This window comes from Delphinapterus leucas, chromosome 3, assembly GCF_059928025.1.
Source record: "Delphinapterus leucas isolate spDelLeu-1000000601 "Yukka" chromosome 3, BTC_Dleu_Yukka2, whole genome shotgun sequence".
In the NCBI taxonomy this organism is placed as follows: domain Eukaryota; kingdom Metazoa; phylum Chordata; class Mammalia; order Artiodactyla; family Monodontidae; genus Delphinapterus; species Delphinapterus leucas.
In genome coordinates this window covers 119,373,683-119,395,640 of record NC_143131.1, presented here as the reverse complement: position 1 = coordinate 119,395,640, position 21,958 = coordinate 119,373,683, and the positions used below count along the sequence as shown (strand labels likewise).

The 21,958-nt window shown below is 45.2% G+C and overlaps 4 protein-coding genes across 4 annotated transcripts; all 4 read right to left on the bottom strand.

Moving 5' to 3' along the window:
- Positions 1-4: 4 nt before the first annotated feature.
- Positions 5-3,298, bottom strand: LOC111171071 (protocadherin gamma-B4). Its single transcript, XM_089909412.1, has one exon. It carries the CDS (start codon positions 3,282-3,284, stop codon positions 873-875), a length of 2,412 nt encoding a protein of 803 aa, XP_089765538.1. The 5' UTR covers positions 3,285-3,298; the 3' UTR covers positions 5-872.
- A 2,350-nt stretch (positions 3,299-5,648) lies between these two features.
- LOC111171069 (protocadherin gamma-A7-like) lies at positions 5,649-11,600 on the bottom strand. The gene has a single exon (XM_022566721.3). It carries the CDS (start codon positions 8,182-8,184, stop codon positions 5,665-5,667), a length of 2,520 nt encoding a protein of 839 aa, XP_022422429.1. The 5' UTR covers positions 8,185-11,600; the 3' UTR covers positions 5,649-5,664.
- A 657-nt stretch (positions 11,601-12,257) lies between these two features.
- On the bottom strand, positions 12,258-15,282 carry LOC111171072 (protocadherin gamma-A6-like). Its single transcript, XM_022566724.3, has one exon. The coding sequence runs from the start codon at positions 15,261-15,263 to the stop codon at positions 12,780-12,782; it is 2,484 nt and encodes an 827-aa protein (XP_022422432.2). The 5' UTR covers positions 15,264-15,282; the 3' UTR covers positions 12,258-12,779.
- A 1,053-nt stretch (positions 15,283-16,335) lies between these two features.
- LOC149749672 (protocadherin gamma-B3-like) lies at positions 16,336-21,317 on the bottom strand. The gene is given in 3 exon segments (XM_089908583.1): positions 16,336-18,657; positions 18,660-18,830; positions 21,293-21,317. Coding segments are annotated over 3 exon segments (2,517 nt in total). The 3' UTR covers position 16,336.
- Positions 21,318-21,958: the final 641 nt, after the last annotated feature.

Genomic DNA, 21,958 nt, shown 5'->3' with positions numbered 1-21,958 from the left:
TTAAAGGTTTATTTATATGACTGCCTACATTTACATTTACAGTATGTCCAAGCTGAAAAAAAATCACAATATATTAAGCTGTGGAAGAAAAATTTAGGGAAAAATCTCAGTAGTTTTATGGGAGACCCTATAACATTGCCTAATGTTTCCCTTGTAGATAAAACCACAACTTGACTGCTTTGTAAATCTGAGCCTGGTAAGACACCACTAAAAGACACATAATTGCTCCGAATTCAAACTCCTTTGAAGAATGGTATGACAGCTTTTAGACCGGCTACTACACTCTTAAGACAATGTTTGGATCGAAAAATTGTATATAGGCACACAATATTTTGAGTTTGGTTCCAGAACACTACAATAAAGGGAATAGCACAATAAAGCGGGTCACAGAAATTTTTTGGTTTCCCAGTGCATATAAAAGTTATGTTTTAAGTGTGCAATAGCATTATATCTAAAAAATGTACATGCCTTAATTTAAAATACTTTATTGCTTAAAGATGCTAACCATCATTGGAGCCTTCAGTGAGTCAAACATAATCATTTTGCAATAGTAATATCAAAGATCACTGATTATAGATCGCCATGACAACTATAATGAAAAAGTTTGAAATATTTTAAGATTTAAAATATTGTGACACAAATTGTGACACAAAGACATGAAGTAAGCAAATGCTGTTGGAAAAATGGTGTCAGTAGATTTGCTTGACCCAGGCTTGCCACAAACCTTCAACATGCAAAACAACAACAACAATGAAAAAACAAAGACTCAGTATCTGCGAGGCGCAATAAAGCAAAACGAAATAAAACAGAGATACGCCTGTATTTTCTTGTGAATATGGAGAACTGTCTAGACCATAAGTAGCAGGTTATACTTACAGGAAACTCACCTGATGGGAGGTTGACTCACTGGAATTACAAAGTGGAAATAAGGCCCCAGATGAATCACCACAAAGTATGTCTTGTCCTGAACTCAACTGCTCATTACATTTTAGAAAATTAAACTCTGTCTTTCCAGTATGGGCAACGCACAGATTGTAGGAATAAGGTAAAGTTCCTTCACTGTAGTTGGGGGGAACCACGGGGCCAGACTTGACACAGACACCAGGCTGAAAGCAGCCCCAGGCAGCGGGGCTGGAGGAGCGTCGCAGGTGTAGGGCGACCGCCAGAATCACTGCCAGGAAGAAAAGCACGGAGATCAAGGCCAAGGCCACCACCAAGTAAAACTGCAGCTCAGCTTGGGGGTCAGTGGGCTCAGAGTGGTCACTGAGGTCCGGCAGCGCCTCCTGCAGGCTGTCCGCGAAAACCAGGAGCAGTGTGGCGGTGGCCGAGAGGGCCGGCTGTCCCCCGTCGCGCACAGCAACCAGCAGGCGCTGGCGGGCCGCGTCCCTGTCGCCCAGGGCCCGCGCCGTGCGCACCTCGCCCGTGCGCAGCCCCACGCTGAAGAGTCCGGGCTCGCTGGCCTGCAGCACGTGGTAGGACAGCCAGGCGTTGTGTCCAGAGTCGGCGTCCACCGCCACCACCTTGGTGACCAGGTAGCCGGGCTGCGCGGCGCGCGGCACCGTGTCGAAGAGCGCCGAGCCGTCGGGCCCCAGCGCCGGGTACAGCACCCTGGGCGCGTTGTCGTTGCGGTCGCCCACCAGCACGCGCAGGCTCACGTTGGCGCTGAGCGCGGGCAAGCCGTGGTCGCGGGCCTGCAGCGTCAGCTCGAAGGCGCGCAGCTGCTCGTGGTCGAAGGCGCGCTGCGCGAACACCACGCCGCTCTGTGCGCTCACGGACACGTAGGACGACAGCGCGCGCGGCTCCAGGTCGCTGGCCACGATGGAATAGGAGACGTGGCCATTGAGTCCCAGGTCAGGATCCAGCGCGCGGACTTGAGTGATGGAGGTGCCAGGAGGGTTGTTCTCTGCTACGTGGACCACGTAGGAAGCCCGTTCGAAAACTGGCATGTTGTCGTTTACATCACCGATGTGCAGGGTGATGCTTGAGCTGGAGGAGAGGGGTGGCTTGCCTCTGTCAGTGGCTGTGATGGTGATGTTATACTCAGGGGTCTGCTCGCGGTCTAGAGCTCCATCTGTCACTAATTTATACGTGTTTCTTGAAGTATTGAGTATTTTAAATGGAACATCACCTTCTAATTTACAAATAACTTCTCCATTGTGTCCGGAATCCTTGTCACGGATTTTGAGCAAAGCAATGTGTGTTCCCAGCTTGGTGTCCTCCATAATAAGATCTGGTAGAGACTGGAATATCACTTCTGGGACATTGTCATTTATGTCTAGGACTTCTATCTCCACGGTACACTGGGCAATCATTCCTCCACCATCCTTTGCTTCCAAAACTATGGAATATTCTTTGACTTCCTCAAAATCTAATGCATTTAGAAGAGTAATTTCCCCAGTATCAGAATTCAGGTCAAACTGGGTAATCTGGCCTGCTTCAGTGAAAGAGAAGGTGATCTCGGCATTGACACCCTCATCTTGGTCGGTGGCCATAACTCGAAGCACAGTGGTGCCTGGGAGCACGTTTTCTGGAAGCTCCACCCTGTATAGTTCTTGGCTGAATACTGGAGGGTTATCGTTGGCATCAGTCACTAGGACTTGTATCTGTGCAGTACTGCTTAGGGGTGGATCCCCGAAATCCAAGGCCATCAAGGTCAAGTGGTAGGACGTCTGCTCTTCCCTGTCTAAAGGTGTCTTCAGTACCAGCTCAGGGTATTTACTGCCATCTAATTTCTCTTTAATCACAAGTGAGAAATGATCATCAGGACTGAGCTGGTAATTCTGTAGTGAGTTGGTACCAATATCTGCATCATGGGCAGATCCTAAAATAAATCGTGCCCCAGGCTTTGTGGACTCACTTATTTGTAGCTCAAAGGAATTTTGCATGAATTTTGGTGTGTGGTCATTAACATCCTCGATCTCCACACTCACGTGATAAAAGTTCAATGGATTTTCAGCAACAGCCTCAAATTCTAGAGCACAAGCCGGCTTCTTCCCGCATATCTGCTCCCGGTCTAGCCTGCTGCTAACAAGTAACTCCCCGCTCTCTGAGCTCACAGTGAAGTAAGGCTTCTCCGAACTGACCCGCAGTTTTCGAGTCGGTAACTCGTGGACACTGAGTCTCAGGTCCTTGGCGAGGTTCCCCACCACCGAGCCCTCTGGCATCTCCTCGGGAATCCTGTAGCGGATCTGCTCAGAGAGCGCCAGGCAGAACAAAGACAGCAGGAACGGAAAGAGCACTGGCCGCCTCTCAGCCCAGCCCCTCTCCCCAGCTCCGCTCCCCATCCCTCTTGCTCCCCTCAGCTTGCTCACCGGCTTGGAGACGCCGGATTACAATCTCTGTGCCGCAGTAGTCCGGAGCTCCGAACAGCTTTATTCCGGCGTGGGGGGACAGGCAGGGTTTCTTCTTCTCCAGAGGAGGAAGCGGTGGAAAGGCTAGCGAGTCTGAGATGGGAAAGTGCGCTGCGTCTGCGCGAGGAGGTCGCCAGCACCAAGCTCTCCACTTTGGCCAACAGCGGCGCCCAGAGTCCGCACTAGGAAACTGCAGCCCCCGCTGCTTAAGTTTAAACAGCTAAAATAATTATAACCGTTGTGCCCAGCTGAAAAACCTTTTTTAGATGTCCGTATATTTAATAACGTTTAATTTGTACTATTAGAAACGTCATTATCCCAACTTTCCAGGTTTTTAGGTAAATCAGGTAGGTTTGATATATAAACATCTATATACTGACATAATTATTCCCCGACTTTCAAATCCGCACTAGTAATAGAAGGATAACTATAACACAGACTTGGCCTAAACGATCTCAGAGCATAGTAATTGTGAATACTTATTAATTAGCAATATATTGGATAAGGTTTTATCTTTTTTTTCCTCGTCGCCTTTTCCCTTACTGTTTTGGTACCTAATTCAATTTTTCCACAGAGCAACAGTAATGCTGAAATTGTCTTTTAAAAGGGCACATTTTTTTTTTGAGCACAGGCTCCCGACGCGCAGGCTCAGCGGCCATGGCTCACGGGCCCAGCCGCTCCGCGGCACGAACTCGTGTCCCCTGCATCGGCAGGCGAACTCTCAACCACTGTGCCACCAAGCAAGCCCTAAAAGTGCACAATTTATACTTACCTCTCTTCTTCCAAAATAGTTTCAGTGATTTCTTTATAGTAACATTTCTTGATTTTAACTTCCAATATCTCACTTAAAGAAATGATGCAGCCTTTTAGAAAAGAGCCTATCCCTCTCCTTCCCATTGCACGATTATTTTCCTGGGTACAAAATAAAACATAAATCTCCAAAACTACCAGGGGAATAATATATTTTGCTTTGCAACACAAACTCACTATGCATGGTCTATGTACTGAGGCACTTGTTCCCACTTCTGTACTTATCACATCCCGTAATGACGGTTGAAGGAAATAGTCCCTAGAAAGTTTATTTGCAATAGCTCACTGAATTTAGTGACGATTTCTTCCCTTTGTTTAAAAATATTTTTAATCATCTAATAAATTTGGTTGGGGTTTTTTTTTTTCAAAATACATGATAGCCACATTTCTGCCTCAGAGTGTCAGTAACATTATCCTCTCCCCCAAGTGATTGTACATATGAACACTTCAGAATGTATGAAATATACTCCCACAGGACTGCACAGACCTTTATATGCAAAACACCACCTAACACAACATTATGCTAGAAAAAATGTGCTCTTACCTAATACTCAAAAGGTCCCAGTAAACAAGACTACCTTGTCATCAACTACTTCCTGATACTAGTCAACTGATGTACTGAGTTATACTAAAATGTTGTATAACAAGTATAGAAGTAGTTAATTGCAGACTAGATTATTTCTAACTGAATTTTTCAGCAGACCCAATAAGTAAAATTCACTACTGGTCTAGGACTTGAGTGTATGAGATGGTTGTTTCATAAAGCCAGCATCCCAAATCTCCCACTTATAGAGCCCACATACACACTTTGAATGACTGCATCACTAACACAGAACATTAGAATTTGGGGTAAAAACATGCAATGGCCTATTTCACAAATGTTACTTATGACACTTGAATGGCATTTTATTTGATGTCACATTTTATTGGTTTTGGACAAGGACCTTTAGTGTGGTATTAGACTCCATGCCTGTCATTGATAAAGATCTCAGTGAAGCCTGACACACACACACATTTCATTCTTTAGGCATCCATCTAACCTTCTACCAGGACCTGACTTTAAGAGACAATTATGGTTTAAATAGGTCAAAAGCCATGGAGGTTTTCAAGGTCACCAGGGGGAGTTACATGGAAGCGGAAGCAAGGCACAGAAAAAGTCTTCAGACTGAAAATTTTTTCAAGAGCCTTTTATAGGTCTGATCTAAAGAGAGCCCTGAGAAAACAGAAGTGTACTTTCTTAAGAACCTCATGCAATGAGAAAGACTTAACAATTCATTCTCATTTATAAAATACATGAATTAAGAACACCATGTGGAACATAAGTAGAAGGTATAAAAATGCGATTACCCACTTATTCACAATCTTGTCCATATGCTTTCACTATAAATATGATGCCAAAACCTATGTCAGTAAGCGTTCCATGTTAAAGAATCACCTCTGAAATAAACGATTAATCTTGCTTTACCACTTAAAAGGGTTTTTTTTTTACCCATCTTCAAATCACTTATTTCGCAAAACAATAAAGAAATTTACACAAAATATACTTCTTCAAAGAATATAAAGATAAATGAATGACTGAACTCACCTGAACACTTTGGGCTTTATCCTTACATTCATGAAAATCTATGGATGTTAACAAGGGATCCTTATTCTCACAGCTCTCCTGGCTGATGAGCGTGTCAGCGTAGTTGGGCTGCGGGAAGATCACTTGACTCCCCCGCGAGTCCGCGGTGAGCGAGACCTCGTGGGAATAGGTCTGCAGGAAAGCCCGCACCCCGTCCACACCCACAAAGTGAGAGGCGGGCACGCCCTGCAACCCGCCTCCTGAAGCCTGGAGCAGGCGCGACGTGTGCCAGCGCCTCAGCCTGAGCGCCAGTAGAACGACGACAAAGGCAAGAAAGACGCAGGACACCGCGGCCACGGCCATCACCAGGTACAGCGTGAGGACGGAGTCGCCAGAGTCGGCGGAGCGCTCGAGACTCCCCAGGTCTGCCAGCACATCTGGGATACTGTCAGCCACAGCCACCGTGAGTGTGACTGTGGCGGAGAGAGGGGGCTGGCCGTGGTCCTGGACCGCCACCACCAGGATCTGCTTGAGCGCGTCTCTGTCCAGCAGGGCCCGCGCTGTGCGCACCTCGCCCGTGTGCAGCCCCACTGCGAAGAGTCCTGGATCGCTGGCCTTGAGCAGGCGGTAGGACAGCCAGGCGTTCTGGCCCGAGTCTCTGTCCACAGCCACCACCTTGGTCACCAGGTAGCCAGGCTCTGCAGAGCGGGGTGCCAGCTCTACACCCGTGGAACCGTCGGTGGGGAGGGCGGGGTACAGAATCTCAGGTGTGTTGTCGTTCTGGTCCAGCACGAATATGCTCAGAGACACGTTGCTGCTGAGCGGCGGGTCCCCGCTGTCACTTGCAGTCACTCTCAATTGCAGATCATGAAACTGCTCATAGTCGAAGGAGCGCAATGCATACAGGACTCCAGTATTGGAGTTGATGGAAACATAGGAGGATACAGATGGCCCCTGGAGAGTATCTTCAGATACGGAGTATGTGACATGGGCGTTCTCGTGGCTGTCAGGGTCACATGCAGTCACAGAGAAGATGGAGGTGCCTCTGGGGTTGTTCTCAGGCACAAAGACGGAGTAGGAGGAGTGGGGGAAGGCAGGTGGGTTGTCGTTGGTGTCTGCCACATTCATGGAGATGTGAGTTTCCGTTGACAAGGGCGGGCTTCCACCATCTGTGGCTTTCAGTGTGATGTTATATACAGAAAATTTTTCCCGGTCTAGGTTTTTTGCTGTCACCAACCTATAATAATTGTCTATTGATCTTTCTAATTTAAAAGGCAGATTTTCTGAAACAGTGCAGGTCACCTGGCCATTTTTCCCAGAATCTCGGTCTTGAAGGTAGAAAAGAGCAATTACTGTTCCAGGAGGAGTGTTTTCAGGGACTGAGCTGCTTACAGATGTTACAGTCATTTCCGGGGCATTGTCATTCACATCTAAAATTGTGATCAGTACTTTAGCCCTTGTCATGCTACCAGCACCATCCTGAGCTTGAACTTCCATTTCATAGTAGCCAGATTCTTCATAATCTAGGCCATCTAAAGTTGATAATTCTCCTGTGTGGGAGTTCAGCTGGAATATCTGTAGAATTTTTGGAGTTATTTTCCTAAAAGAGTATGTCACTTCCCCATTGACTCCCTCATCCAGGTCGATAGCATTTACCGTGAGTAGTCTTGTGCCCACTGGCACGTTCTCAGGGACAGTTACTTGGTACTGGGGCAAAGAGAAGACTGGTGCATGATCATTCACGTCCACCACTGTTACTTGGACACGGGCGGTTCCGGATCTGGGTGGATCACCGCCGTCAGAGGCTGTGAGGAGGAGGTGGTGAGCTGTCACTTCCTCCCGGTCCAGCACGCGCTCCAGCACTAATTCCGGATATTTAGTTCCATCCTCTCCAGTTTGCACAACCAGGGAGAAGTGGCGATTGGGGTTGAGATGGTAGCTCTGGAGAGAGTTCGTGCCCACATCCAGATCCCTAGCCTCATTTAACGGAAATCGCACCCCAGGAGATGTATTCTCCATTATTTTCACATTCATTTCTTCCGTCAGGAATTTAGGAGTGTTGTCATTAACATCCATTATTTCCACTTCTATAGGGTAAAGGTTCATTTTATCTTCCATCAGGATGTTAAAGTTCACCAGACACCGCACGCTCTGCGCGCAGAGCTCCTCCCGGTCTATCCTGCCCGCGGTGACCAAACTGCCGCTTCGCGGATTCAGAGCAAAGAGCTGCGTCCTACCTCTGGAGACAATGCGGACTCCCCGCTCCGCCAGCTCCCAGGGCTCCAACCCCAGGTCCTTGGCGATATTACCCACAAAAGACCCTGTGTCTGTCTCCTCCGGAATGGAGTAGAGAATACGTCCTGCCGAAACTTCCCTCTGGGTCCCCAGGAGGATGGAGAGCAGGATGAATCCTCTGTAGTCCCCTCCCCTCTCCGGAGCCGCCATTCTTGTTCTGCTCATCTTTAGACACTGGCCTATCTCCTGTTGTGTTTCTGGATGCCAGTATGTCTGCGTGGAGCCCTCTGTATTCGGAAAAGGAGCCCAGAATCCAGTGGTATAGAGGCCTGAGTTTAGTGCAGCTTGGAAGAGAATTTGTCTCAGTCTGGCGTTTCTTTGTGCTGTAAAAGCTCAGTGGTTCTGGCGGATCTTTTGAACCATTTTTCCCCTGGCTGGTGAACAGCGGCGCTCAGAGTCCTTACTAAGTTACTGCACCATATTGAAGCAAAATAATTGATTTTTTCAGAAAGTTGTTTTATCCTTCAAAATTCTCCCATTTATATTTCTTCAATTCATACAACTCTGATATCATTTAAAATTAAATTTTAAGCAACTGTGCACTAATGCAACAATGTTCATGGATGGGTGTTTATTAATCCCAGATTTTTAACTCTCTGCTCTGCACTGCAATTTTGAAATGATTCTTAGACATTGCCTCAGACCTTATTGCACATAGATAAAAATCAGTCATTGCAGATAAAAAAGTATGACTTATTTTTAAAAGGTGTGTATACATAAGAAAGATGTTATGTAGAAAATGTTTATATCAGCATATACATTTAAGTTAATTCAATAATATTGAACATATACTATGTTCTAGACACCACCATGGAAGGCAGACAGTCCATTTTTTCTTTAACATATAGAGAGATAATTTAATAACATTTTGTATTGAATGGAATCTTAGAGATTGTTTAGTCCAATACCTTCATTTTAATGATTTTTAAAATGAGAGGGAATTGCTTTATCCTTGACTATATAATGGTAGAACCAATGTAGGAATACAAATATCCTCATTCTCAGTCTCCTAAGAAGAAAAAAGGGAATCATTGTCGGCCTTGGCTGATGCTTTATGCTCAAAAAGTGCCATTAGAGATGAGGTGAGAAGCCAAGCAGCTCCAATCAGCTACAGAAGCAACTCATTTTATACAGAAGGCATAAATTTGCAGATTCTACTGGCTGTGGATTCATAAGGAAATGAGTGTTGGCTTCACTGTTTCTTTTCATTATGCAATTTAAATAATCACCCTACCCTATAATTGAGAAAAGATGGGTCTCTAAACAGCCTTTGAGGATAGATGCAGGACTGTCCTGAGAGGATCCTTAGAGGTACTCACTTGCTCCACTGATGTTAACGAAGTAAAACTCAATTGTTGATGGATCTGAGGTTACTCTCAGCTGGCAGAAATAAAACAAATTCCTTCCACATAGTTGCAGAAGAGAGAGACCTGTTCTGAAATGAAGACCTGGCAAGAAATCACCTTGCTTTGTAAATTATTTTAAGGCCTGGGGAGTAGCTAGTAGCACCAGAAGGGAGAACTAGAAGTGACACTGTAAAAGCTTAGCTCAGTTGGTGAGAAGTTCCTAACTAAGTAATCTATTTCTGCTCTCTGATGGCCTTACGTCAAAATACAGGAAATACTTCGAATGAAATGCCGTTTCAATCTATCAAAATAATCACATCATACTTGCTTTCACCTAGTAGATAAAAGAACTTTTTTGTTGTTCAAAGGAACCAATATGAGTATTGTAGATTAATTACATAACCAGGAGTTTAAAACTATTAGTTTAGTAGCAATCTTGAATTTCTTGTTGATGTAAGCAAAGTATATGGTCATTAAAGATCATAAGTACTTGCAGATATTTTCAAACAAAACCTTCATGTCCATATATTATGGCTCCCAATGTCATAATTTTTTTCTTCTTGATACTTCAAAATTCATAGCGTAATCTCACATTTGTCTCTTATTCTGTTTTTAAAAAGTCTCGATTAACAATACTTCTGGGTACCTTCTTTGGAGCTAAATAAATAAGATCTAGATAAGGGACACAATCAAGTTTTTAAAGTTACTTTACAACATAAAATTAAATATTAAAAATTTCTACTCAACCACCAAGAGGTGTTTAAATATAACATAAAACTACTGTATAAAATCGAAATAATGTATTTTTAAAGGGAGTATGTTATTATTGATTGAGTTATTGGGAAGAATCTTGACCTTCATTTGTTTACTTACATAAAAAAATTCTATGAAGAGTCTATTCATCTTCCCAGACAGTGAGTTATTCACCTCCTCTCCTTTCTTTATGGGACTTTTTTTTCCCTGAAGAACCGTTTGTTTGGAGTTCTGTTTAGGTTTTCATTCCCAGGCAAAGATGTAGGATTCTTCCAATGATTCTCTCTGAGATTTTACTTCTTCCCCTTTGACGTCACTTGATCAGAATGGGTGGTTTTCACAAGTGATAAAATAGCCCAATAATTTGGTAGATTTTTTTTCTGGTGCTTCCAAATCACTATATGCTCAAAATCTCAGATTGCCTATCTTTTTAATAATGATCTATAGTATGTAAGTCAAAGAGCCTCAGCCACAACTTAGCAAAGTCCATGATTGCCAGGCTTTAACACTTGTTCAGTCCACATGAATGAATGACTATTGTGAGAGTAGAATCTAACAGTTTTTCTGTCAGTGAAATATTTTATTTGTTTAAACGAAATGTTCACGGGTAATTCAGATAAGAGAATAAAGTAAACTACCTAGTATCCCAGTTACTCAGCAGATAAGGAAATAAAATAAACCAGTCTACCAACCATGAAACGGTTAGTGAGTTTTGTTTTTAACAATGGAGGTACAAGATTAGTTTAAATCATCCAAAATTCGTAGTATACTAAAATAACATTTACACTCTCACAGTGTGTGAAACAAATCTTAATATTAAAGACCATCTGACTCCCACGACCAATATCCAAGATTCAAGTTCTTTAAAACCTGAATTCTATTCAATTCTGATTAAACCATTAAAGAATTATATCACAAATGTCCAAACAAATTATATTTGAAATGTGTATGACTGGAATCTCTTGGTTAGTCATATACACCTGGAATCTTGAAATAAATAATTCTACAATAATTGCTGAAAGTAAATATCGATTTAGAAAAACATGCATTAATTATCCTTTAGCAGCTAACTTAAAGATATCAACTCAGTACTATCTTTCTTTACAAACACTGACAATTTCAGATTACAAAGGAAGTTCTCACTCATTTTCAAGATATATTCTGAATTGTCTACTTTACACGTGCATAACAAATTTAGATGCACAAGTGGCAAATCCATTGTGTTATCAAATATTAGAATCATAAGCTCAGGATTGGAAAATACCTTGGCTATCATGAAGTTCAACAACTCACCAAATTATATCAATATTATCTCCTGTATGCCATTAATCCCAGGACAATCAACGTCCTGTGGAAAAGCACCGATAATGGAATCTCCTACCTCCTAGGAAATCCATTTTGTTAGAACAACTTAACTGAAAACTTTGCTGTTTTCTACTCACCAAGCCATAGTTTCATTCACACCTTTGGGCCATGATGATTTAGATTAATCATTCTTTTAAATGACAACCCTTGGGCTTCCCTGGTGGCGCAGTGGTTGGGAGTCCGCCTGCCTGCCGATGCAGGGGACACGGGTTCGTGCCCCGGTCCGGGAGGATCCCACATGCCGCGGAGCAGCTGGGCCCCTGAGCCATGGCCGCTGAGTCTGCGCATCCGGAGCCTGTGCTCCGCAACGGGAGAGGCCACAACAGTGAGAGGTCCGCGTACCGCAAAAAAAAAAAAAAAAAGACAACCCTTCTTTCCTTAAATATTTGAATAGAATAGGGTTCCTACATAACAAAAGCTTTATTTTATCTGGGTTTAATATGCTAAATCATTTAAATTCTTATTTGAATACTATTAATCCTTCATTCTCCCATTCACTAGTTCTCTATTTTTAGAACTATATCTTGTAAGTGGACACTAATTACCACATTTAAAAACTTTCTTTTTTTTTTTTTTTTTTGCGGCACGCGGGCCTCTCACTGTTGTGGCCTCTCCCGTTGCGGAGCACAGGCTCCGGACGCGCAGGCTCAGCGGCCATGGCTCACGGGCCTAGCCGCTCCGCGGCATGTGGGATCTTCCCGGACCGGGGCACGAAACCAGTGTCCCCTGCAGCGGCAGGCAGGCGGACTCCCAACCACTGCGCCACCAGGGAAGCCCAGATCTTAATCTTTTTAAATAGAGGCTGTGATTCAGTTTTTTCCACAGTATAAAAATAATCTCAGGGGCTTCCCTGGTGGCGCAGTGGTTGAGAGTCCGCCTGCCGATGCAGGGGACGCGGGTTCGTGCCCCGGTCCGGGAGGATCCCACATGCCGCGGAGCGGCTGGGCCCGTGAGCCATGGCCGCTGAGCCTGCGCGTCCGGAGCCTGGGCTCCGCAGCGAGAGAGGCCACAACAGTGAGAAGCCCGCATACCGCAAAAAAAAAAATAATAATAATAATAATCTCAGATATGCCACATGATAGAAAAAAAAGAAAAGAAAACAACTAAGAAGTGAGATGTAAGCAACCCAAGGCACAAAGAGCTTGCCAAGAGGAGAGGAGTAAAGGAAATTCAGGGCATACATTATTACGATTTATTTTGGTGAAATTCGAGAAAACTAAGATTTAATAGACCTCTACTGATATAAAAGAAAAACCTTCTCAAAACTATATGATTCACTGCAAAAGACTAAGAAAACTAAGCACTGATCAAAGAGAATTCTAATTTTTCCTGTTCGAATAAGAACAATAAAAGCAATAACCTCACCTGAACAAGGGAGTCTTGCTCTTTACAAAAATCTTCCTGAATCAAAAGAGGCTCGCTTTTCTCACAGCTCTCCTGGCTGATGAGCGTGTCCGCGTAGTTGGGCTGCGGAAAGATCACGTGACTCCGCGAGTCCGCGGTGAGCGAGACCTCGTGGGAATAGGTCTGCAGAAAAGCCCGCACCCCGTCCACACCCACAAAGTGAGAGGCAGGTAAGCCCGCTGGTACACCTCCCGAAGCTTGCAGCACGTGTGATCTCTGCCAGCGCCGCAGTCTGAGCGCCAGCAGCACAATGACAAAGGCAAGAAAGACGCAGGAGACCGCGGCCACCGCCACCACCAGGTACAATGTCAGGCCTGAAGCGTCAGAGTCGTGCGGGACCTCCAGGCTGCCCAAGTCGGCCAGGACATCTGGGAGGCTGTCAGCCACAGCCACTGTGAGAGTGACTGTGGCGGAGAGAGGGGGCTGGCCGTGGTCCTGGACGGCCACCACCAGGCTCTGCTTGAGCGCGTCTCTGTCCAGCAGGGCCCGCGCTGTGCGCACCTCGCCCGTGTGCAGCCCCACCGCGAAGAGCCCTGGCTCACTGGCCTTGAGCAGGTGGTAGGACAGCCAGGCGTTCTGGCCCGAGTCTCTGTCCACAGCCACCACCTTGGTCACCAGGTATCCGGGCTCTGCAGAGCGGGGTGCCAGCTCCACACCAGTAGAACCGTCAGTGGGGAGGGCAGGGTACAGAATCTCAGGTGTGTTGTCGTTCTGGTCCAGCACGAATATGCTCAGAGACACGTTGCTGCTGAGCGGCGGGTCCCCGCTGTCACTTGCAGTCACTCTCAATTGCAGGTCATGAAACTGCTCATAGTCGAAGGAGCGCAATGCATACAGGACTCCAGTATTGGAGTTGATGGAAACATAGGAGGATAGAGGTCCCCCCTGGATGGTGTCTTCAGCTAGGGAGTAGGTGACCTGTGCATTCTCATGGCTGTCAGGGTCGTGTGCAGTCACTGAGAAGATGGAGGCACCTCTGGGGTTGTTCTCAGGAACATAGACAGAGTAGGAGGTGTGGGGAAAGACAGGCGGGTTGTCATTGATGTCTGCCACATTTAGGGAGATGAGCATTTCTGTAGACAGAGATGGAATTCCTTTGTCTGTGGCTGTCACAGTGATGTTGTACGAAGACACCTGCTCTCGATCTAGAACTGTATTCGTCACTAATCGATAATAATTGTCTACTGATTTTTCCAGTTCAAACGGCAGACTTCTTGAGATAGAACATGTTACCAGGCCATTCAGTCCAGAGTCTCGATCATATACTTGAAAAAGAAAAATCACTGTGCCTGGCAGTGTACTTTCAGCAACTGACCTGCTTCCAGAGGTAACTACCACTTCTGGTACATTGTCATTCACATCCAAGATAGATATTAAGACTTTGGCTCTGTCTTGTAGACCTGGCCGATCCCGGGCTTCAACATCCAGCTCATAAAAGCTGGAGTCTTCATAGTCTAGATTTGCAGAAGTTGATATGTCTCCAGTCAAAACATTCAAGCAGAAAGTCTTTGAGATCTTTTCTGTTATCCTCACGAAAGAATACGTTACTTCCGCGTGGGCTCCTTCATCCTGGTCCCTGGCATTTACCGACAACACTGGCGTACCTACTGAAAGATTTTCAGGAACACTCACACGGTACACAGACTGAGTAAACACTGGAGCGTTGTCATTTGCATCTAGGACAGTAACCAGAATTCGAGCCACACCTGAGCGGACAGGGTCACCGCCATCCATGGCAGTAAGGACCAGGCGGTGAATGGCCTCTGTCTCCCGGTCCAGGGCGCGCTCCAGCACAAGCTCCGGGTATTTGGGCCCATTGGCTTCGCTTGGCACGTCCACTGAGAAGTGACTATTCCCGCTGAGCTTGAAGCCCTGGAGAGAGTTCACTCCCACATCCGGGTCATAGACCTCCATTAGCGGAAACCGAGAAGATAAGGCTGCGTTTTCGATAATTTTCACTTCCAATTCTTCCCTTAAGAATCGGGGTGCATTGTCGTTAATGTCCACTATTTCCACTTCCACGGGATAAAGATTCAATTTATCCTCAACAAGGATGTTAAAACTCACCAGACACGGCTCGCTCTGAGCGCAGAGCTCCTCCCGGTCTATCCTGCCCGCGGTGACCAAACTGCCGCTTTGCGGGTTCAGAGCGAAAAGCTGCGTCCTACCTCTGTGGACGATGCGGACTCCGCGCTCCGCCAGCTCCCGGGGCTCCAGCCCGAGATCCTTGGCAATGTTGCCCACGAAAGAGACTTTGTCCAGCTCCTCAGGAATGGAGTAATGGATCTGCCCGGCCCCGGCCTCCCACAGCGTCCCCAGGAGCATGAAGAGCAGGACAAATACGCTGTAGTGCCGCCGCTTTTGCAGAGCCGCCATTACTGGCTCGTTCTGGACTTCCCTGGGATTACGAGTAGGGTGAACAGGTTCGCATCAATTTTGGGGCTTCTCAGAATTGGAGGTCAAGGTCCATAAACAAGCCGCGATCAGATGCGAAGCGTTTTAGGACAGAATGTCTGCGCAGCTGCAAAGCTTTGGTGGAAGTTGTGCTTTGTGCTTTGAGGATATAACTCGAGTTCTCACTGCTTTCCTTGCCCGGTTGGTGAACAGCGACGCTTAGAGTCCTAACTTAATACTGCACGGTTCCGTGGAAACCATTATACACAGGATCTTATTTCTGCTAAATCTGCATAGATGACACTCAATATTTCTCTCCCCAAGAATGAAAAGCACTTGGAAGAATAAAATAGCGTATTTTGAAATTTTTTTATGTTCCCTGGAGTGACATTTATTTCTGTGACATTTCTTATGGCATTGGAGAACACAAATACGTTTACACTTTTCTATAAATCTTGAATCCACACTCCACCATCATTTATATTTGTCTCATTTTCAATAAGGGTACCAACAACCACAAACATGTTTGGGACCAATCCACCACTAGGTCACAAGAGTTGCCATTTTTAGACGTCATTACCTATTTTTATCAACATATAGATTAAGAACTGCCCTAATTTAGCCAATATTTGTTTATACCCTCAAGAACATGCAAAGGAACTGAAAATATATAGGCTACAGTGAAAAAGTATTCTTATATTTATATTATATATAAAATATAGTTTAGGACTGACTACACTGAAACCATGTAAACCACTTAATTGTCTAGATTATATATAAATAATATGTCCTACAACGAGAATGAGATACTAGCATATTAAAAATGTTTCAGGACATATTGTTTTAGAATTAACAGAAATTTCAAGATCATCACTAAGCGATATTCCATGAAAGAACAACTGCAACACAGATTAGTGAACAAAGAATTTCTAACAGCCTCCCCATCCCTATTCTATGTCCAGAAAAATCAATAAAACACCAAAAAGAAAAGCCCCACAAAAAACAGGGCATACTTAGCCTGTATATTTTTGACCTCTAAAATAGTGAATCGAAACCTAATTATACTTATGGGAGGAAAAGGTTTTGAAGTAACTCACCTGTTGCAAATTGACTGAATTACAAGCAATTTGGGGATTGTCATTACTGGTACTTTCAAGCCAAGAGGCTTCATTATACAGAAGATCTCGTGGTAGAGCATTTTCAGGCTTTATATTGAGAAATTTAAACTCAGTCTTTGAGGAATGTGTGGCAGCACACAGATTGTAGGAATATGGTAAAGCCCCTTCCCCATAGTTGGGGAGAACTCCGGGTCCAGTTTTGGAGCAAAAGTTAGTCTGAAAGCAACTCCAGGTGGCAGGGCTGGAGGAGCGTCGCAAACTCAGGGCAACCGCCAGAATCACTGCCAGGAGGAAGAGCACCGAGATCAAGGCCAAGGTCACCACCAAGTAAAACTGCAGCTCAGCTTGGTGGTCAGTGGGCTCAGAGTGGTCACTGAGGTCCGGCAGTGCCTCCTGCAGGCTGTCCGCGAAAACCAGGAGCAGCGTGGCGGTGGCCGAGAGGGCCGGCTGTCCCCCATCGCGCACAGCAACCAGCAGGCGCTGGCGGGCCGCGTCCCTGTCGCCCAGGGCCCGCGCCGTGCGCACCTCGCCCGTGCGCAGCCCCACGCTGAAGAGTCCGGGCTCGCTGGCCTGCAGCACGTGGTAGGACAGCCAGGCGTTGTGTCCAGAGTCGGCGTCCACCGCCACCACCTTGGTGACCAGGTAGCCGGGCTGCGCGGCGCGCGGCACCGTGTCGAAGAGCGCCGAGCCGTCGGGCCCCGGCGCCGGGTACAGCACCCTGGGCGCGTTGTCGTTGCGGTCGCCCACCAGCACGCGCAGGATCACGTTGGCGCTGAGTGCGGGCGAGCCGTGGTTGCGGGCCTGCAGCGTCAGCTCGAAGGCGCGCAGCTGCTCGTGGTCGAAGGGGCGCTGCGCGAACACCACGTCGCTCTGCGCGCTCACGGACATGTAGGACGACAGCGCGCGCGGCTTCAGGTCGTTGGTCACGATGGAGTAGGAGACGTGGCTGTTGGGCCCCAAGTCTGGATCTGAAGTGCTAACTTGGGCGTTGGAGGCTCCAGGCGGGTTGTTTTCGGCCACGTGGACCACGTAGCAGGCCTGGTGGAAAACCGGAGCGTTGTCGTTGACATCAGCGACTTTCAAGGTGACACTTCTTTTAGAGGAGAGGGGCGGCTTGCCCTTGTCAGTAGCTGTGATAGTGACATTGTATTCCGGAGTCTTTTCTCGATCTAAGGCTCTATCTGTCACCAGCTTGTATGTGTTTTTTGTATCTTGAACTATTTTAAATGGGAAATTTCCTTTTAGTTGGCATAAGTTTTCCCCATTAAATCCAGAATCTAGATCATGTGTTTTGATCAAGGCAACCACAGCCCCCAGCTCAGCATCTTCTTGTATATATTTAGATTCAGAATCCAGGGTTATCTCGGGAGCATTGTCATTTTCATCCAAAATATCTATTTGTAGTTTGCAATGCGCAGTGTGACGTCCACCATCCTTTGCTTCCACCCCGATTGTGTAGCTCCCTGTCTCTTCAAAGTCCAGTCCTCCACCAGTGGTGAGTTCCACTGTTTCACTGTCCAGCTTGAACAGCTGTCTCACTGCCTTACCAATATTGATAAAAGCGTAGGTGATCTCAGCGTTGATGCCCTCATCCAAGTCAGTGGCCATCACTCTTAGCACAGAGGAACCCAGGGGTAGGTTCTCTTGAACACTGACCCTGTACATGTCCTGGGTGAACACTGGGGGGTTATCATTTGCATCTGCCACAACTACCCTGATCTGCGTAGTGCAGCTTCTGGCTGGCTCACCCCCATCCACAGCCGTGAGGACCAGGTGGTGGCAGGACTGCTCTTCTCTGTCCAGGGGAGCCTGCACTACCAGTTCTGGGTACCTACTGCCGTCTGGGTTCTCCTTCCGGATCAAAGAGAAATGAGGGTCAGGGTTGAGGTAGTATTGCTGCAGGGAATTGACACCTACATCTGAATCTTGTGCAGATTCCAGGGCAAAGGTGGCTCCAGTTAGGGCCAGTTCACTGATTTCCAGCTCAGTGACATTTCGGCTAAAGGTCGGTGGGTTGTCGTTGACTTGAATCTCCACGGTTATATGAAAAAAGTTCAAAGGCTTTTCAGCGACCATTTCGAATTCCAGAACACACATCGACTTCCTGCCACAAATCTGCTCTCGGTCTATACGATCGATCACAAGTAAGTCTACGTTCTCGGTGCTCACTGTGAAGAATTTCTTCTCTGCACTAATCCGTAGGTTCCGTGTACACAAATCTCGCATGCCAAGCCCCAGATCCTTGGCGAGGTTCCCCTGGCCAGCTCCTCTGGAATAGCGTAGCGGACTTGCTCCGAAAGCGCCAGGCGGAACAAAGACAGCAGGAAGAGAAACAAAATTCGCCTCCGCCCAGCCTGGCGCTTCGACCTCAAGCGGTTTCCCGTCCCACTCTCTGCGCCTTTGCCTTTCTGATCCCGAAGAGCTGCGATCGCTAAATGATCCCAAGAATTTCTGAGCAGGAGCTACTCCTTGGACACGTCTTGGCAAGCAGATTCTCGGATAGATATTTCTGCCGCAGAAAACCTCAGAGAGTGCACAGTTCGCGGGATTCCGCGGTCCGCAGGCGATTCCTTTGCTTCAGGAGGAGCTGGATACTTTGTTCAGTACTAGCCAACAGCTGCACCCCGCGCCTCGGCTGCAGAACTGCACTAGTGATTACTAAATGAGTTCCAAATATAGAGCCAGCTAGAAGACAAGTCTACTGTGTCCTCATACAGATACTCATTCATCCCATGTTATAAGGATTTTAACATTTTTAAAATGTACTGTATCTTCATTCTCGCTGTCATTTCTTTGAACTTGAACTTTATCCATCCAAATCAGGTGATTTTTATTCCTCAAAGCCAGAGGTATCTTGCTGAAGATGTTTATTGGCGTCGTCATGCTTTTAGTTTCCATTTTCATACAGTGGCCATAATAACATCTTCCCTGCGTACCTCAGTAAAATTGAAGACCAAATAAAGTAATATGTAGAAAGTGATACAAATGAAAGTGTTGGTTGTGGCAGAAAGTGTAATATGAAAATTCTTGAAATATCAGCTTGATATGTATTGTTATTTCACTCTATTTCCTTTTCTTCCAACTTATAGAAGTTATAAATCTCACAGCTTTTAGTTTTATCCTATGCATTGCTTTCTTCTGTCTTTATAATCTTCTTCCCAAAATAACTGATAGATAGCAAGGAGATTGGTTGTCCTTATGAAATAGAAGTACGGTAAAGAAGCAAGAAACTCTCTTTTCCTTAAATTGTAGTCATTTAATTAAAAATAGACACTTTTCCATGTCTTTTTAATTAAATGACTATGATTTAAAACTATTCCACTAATTTTATTTGTCCACACTACATTACCATTGTCTTTAATTGTACTGTTTCTTCTCAAGTAGCTTAGCAATGGTGAGTTACTTGGATTTCGGGGGTGAAGTATGAGTCCTTATAATGATATATTCCAAAGAAAGTAATCTATGTTGTCCACTTTTCCTTGGTCTCTGGGTTACTATCTGATCATCTCAACTCTTTGTTATTGACACTCTTCCCTTAGCAATAAGCACTTCAGTTTCCATGTTTCTGATAGGTTTCTTAGAGTATTAATTCCATTTCCAAACTAGAAATCTTCATTCAGAATTTTTTTTTTTTTTTCGGTACGCGGGCCTCTCACCGTTGTGGCCTCTCCCGTTGTGGAGCACAGGCTCGGACGCGCAGGCTCAGCGGCCATGGCTCACGGGCCCAGCCGCTCCGCGGCACGTGGGATCCTCCCGAACCGGGGCACAAACCCGTGTCCCCTGCATCGGCAGGCGGACTCTCAACCACTGCACCACCAGGGAAGCCCAGAAAAAAAATTTTAAACTACATAATATATGGTCAGTCTAAAACTTGGAAGATGTATAACAATGTAGAACTCATTTTATAGTGGAAAAGCACATTTATCCAGGATTCTAGACAGAAACTCATTGGCATCTCTATACAAACATAAAAAACACTACTGGGCTTCCCTGGTGGCGCAGTGGTTGAGAGTCCGCCTGCCGATGCAGGGGACACGGGTTCGTGCCCCGGAGCGGCTGGGCCCGTGAGCCATGGCCGCTGAGCCTGCGCGTCCGAGCCTGTGCTCCGCAACGGGAGAGGCCACAACGGTGAGAGGCCCGCGTACCGCAAAAAAAAACAACAAAAAAACCCCACTACTGACTCAAGACTGCTCCAAAATATGACTGAGCAAGTGCCTTTTTTTTTTTTTAACACTGTGTGAACACTTCAATTAGTACAGGAAAGTTATCTTTTCAGAACACACATGAAGCTAAAGATTCAAGTATTTCAGAGTATACTATGTATAGTATATACACTCACGGTGTGTAGATCACGCATTTTATTATGTGAAGTCTATTGAAGTTTATAGAGATATAAAAGGTATTTTCTCCCATTGCATGAAAAAGTTAACCCAGGACACATACCCAAATCTATACAGTAATCTTTTCTTTAAAAAATAATGGAAAAGTGAGTTTTCATGTAGGAGTGAATGATATCAGTATTCAGTATTAATCATACAGATTCTCTTGTTACTCCTTTGGATGACTTCACTCTTCAGTGAGTCTGTACATTGTACCCTGAGATCAGAATTGCCTATATATAAATATAATTAGATCCCCTTCAAATAAATGTTGAAAAAATAAAATCAAGTGGTCCTAGGTTCCCAAATGTATGGTAACCCTTTCATATGGTTGAGGTAATGTAACCTACTATTCCATTAATAATATTTTATTGCCATTTTCCCCATTTATTCATACTTTGCAGCTGATGTTCAAGTTGTTGAAAGTACAAAATTTTAAAGATTGAAAAGTCTTTTAAAACTAAGGATCTGAAAATCATCTTCAGCAAATCACATGCAAAAACGAACAGCGTACATAGTTCTTCCATTACACAAGACATATTCGTGAAATCTGAGACACACAGACCAGCATTTCATAAGAAAAATCTCATGGTTTAAGATGAGCACATCCCTGAGAAATAGTTTTTTAAATTTCCAAACCATTTTAAAGTCGTGTCAGTGAAAATTTAATTAACTATCAAGTTAAGAGGAAAGAGAGGGAATTTTATTTGAGCTGGACTGAGGATAATAACCCAGGAAGCAGCTTCTCAGAAAGCTCTGAGAACTGCTCTGCATGTTAGAAGTTGAAGGCACAGTCAAATACATGTTTGAGACAAAGGATCGTTTATCAAAATGATATACTGATATTCTGCGTAAAGTTCGCCAAGGATACATAGTCCAGGTAAGTACGTACAAAGTGAGCAGAAAGTCACCGTGACCCTCTACAGAGCTGGGAAAGAACACTATTCTTTTAAGAAGTTACAGTGCTAGCATCAGGAGAAAGAAAAAATATTGAAAGAAAAAATACAGTCAAGCAGGCATTCTCATTTCTGAGGAGCTCTGGTTAATGTGTAATATAGATGTACACTGCACATTAGGGAGGGAGGAGGCCCAAACAAACACAGAGAATTTTATCCTTAATTTTTCTTGTCCTGCCTTACTTTATTTCATCAGTTGAATTGATTTTCCAAATACAAATCTT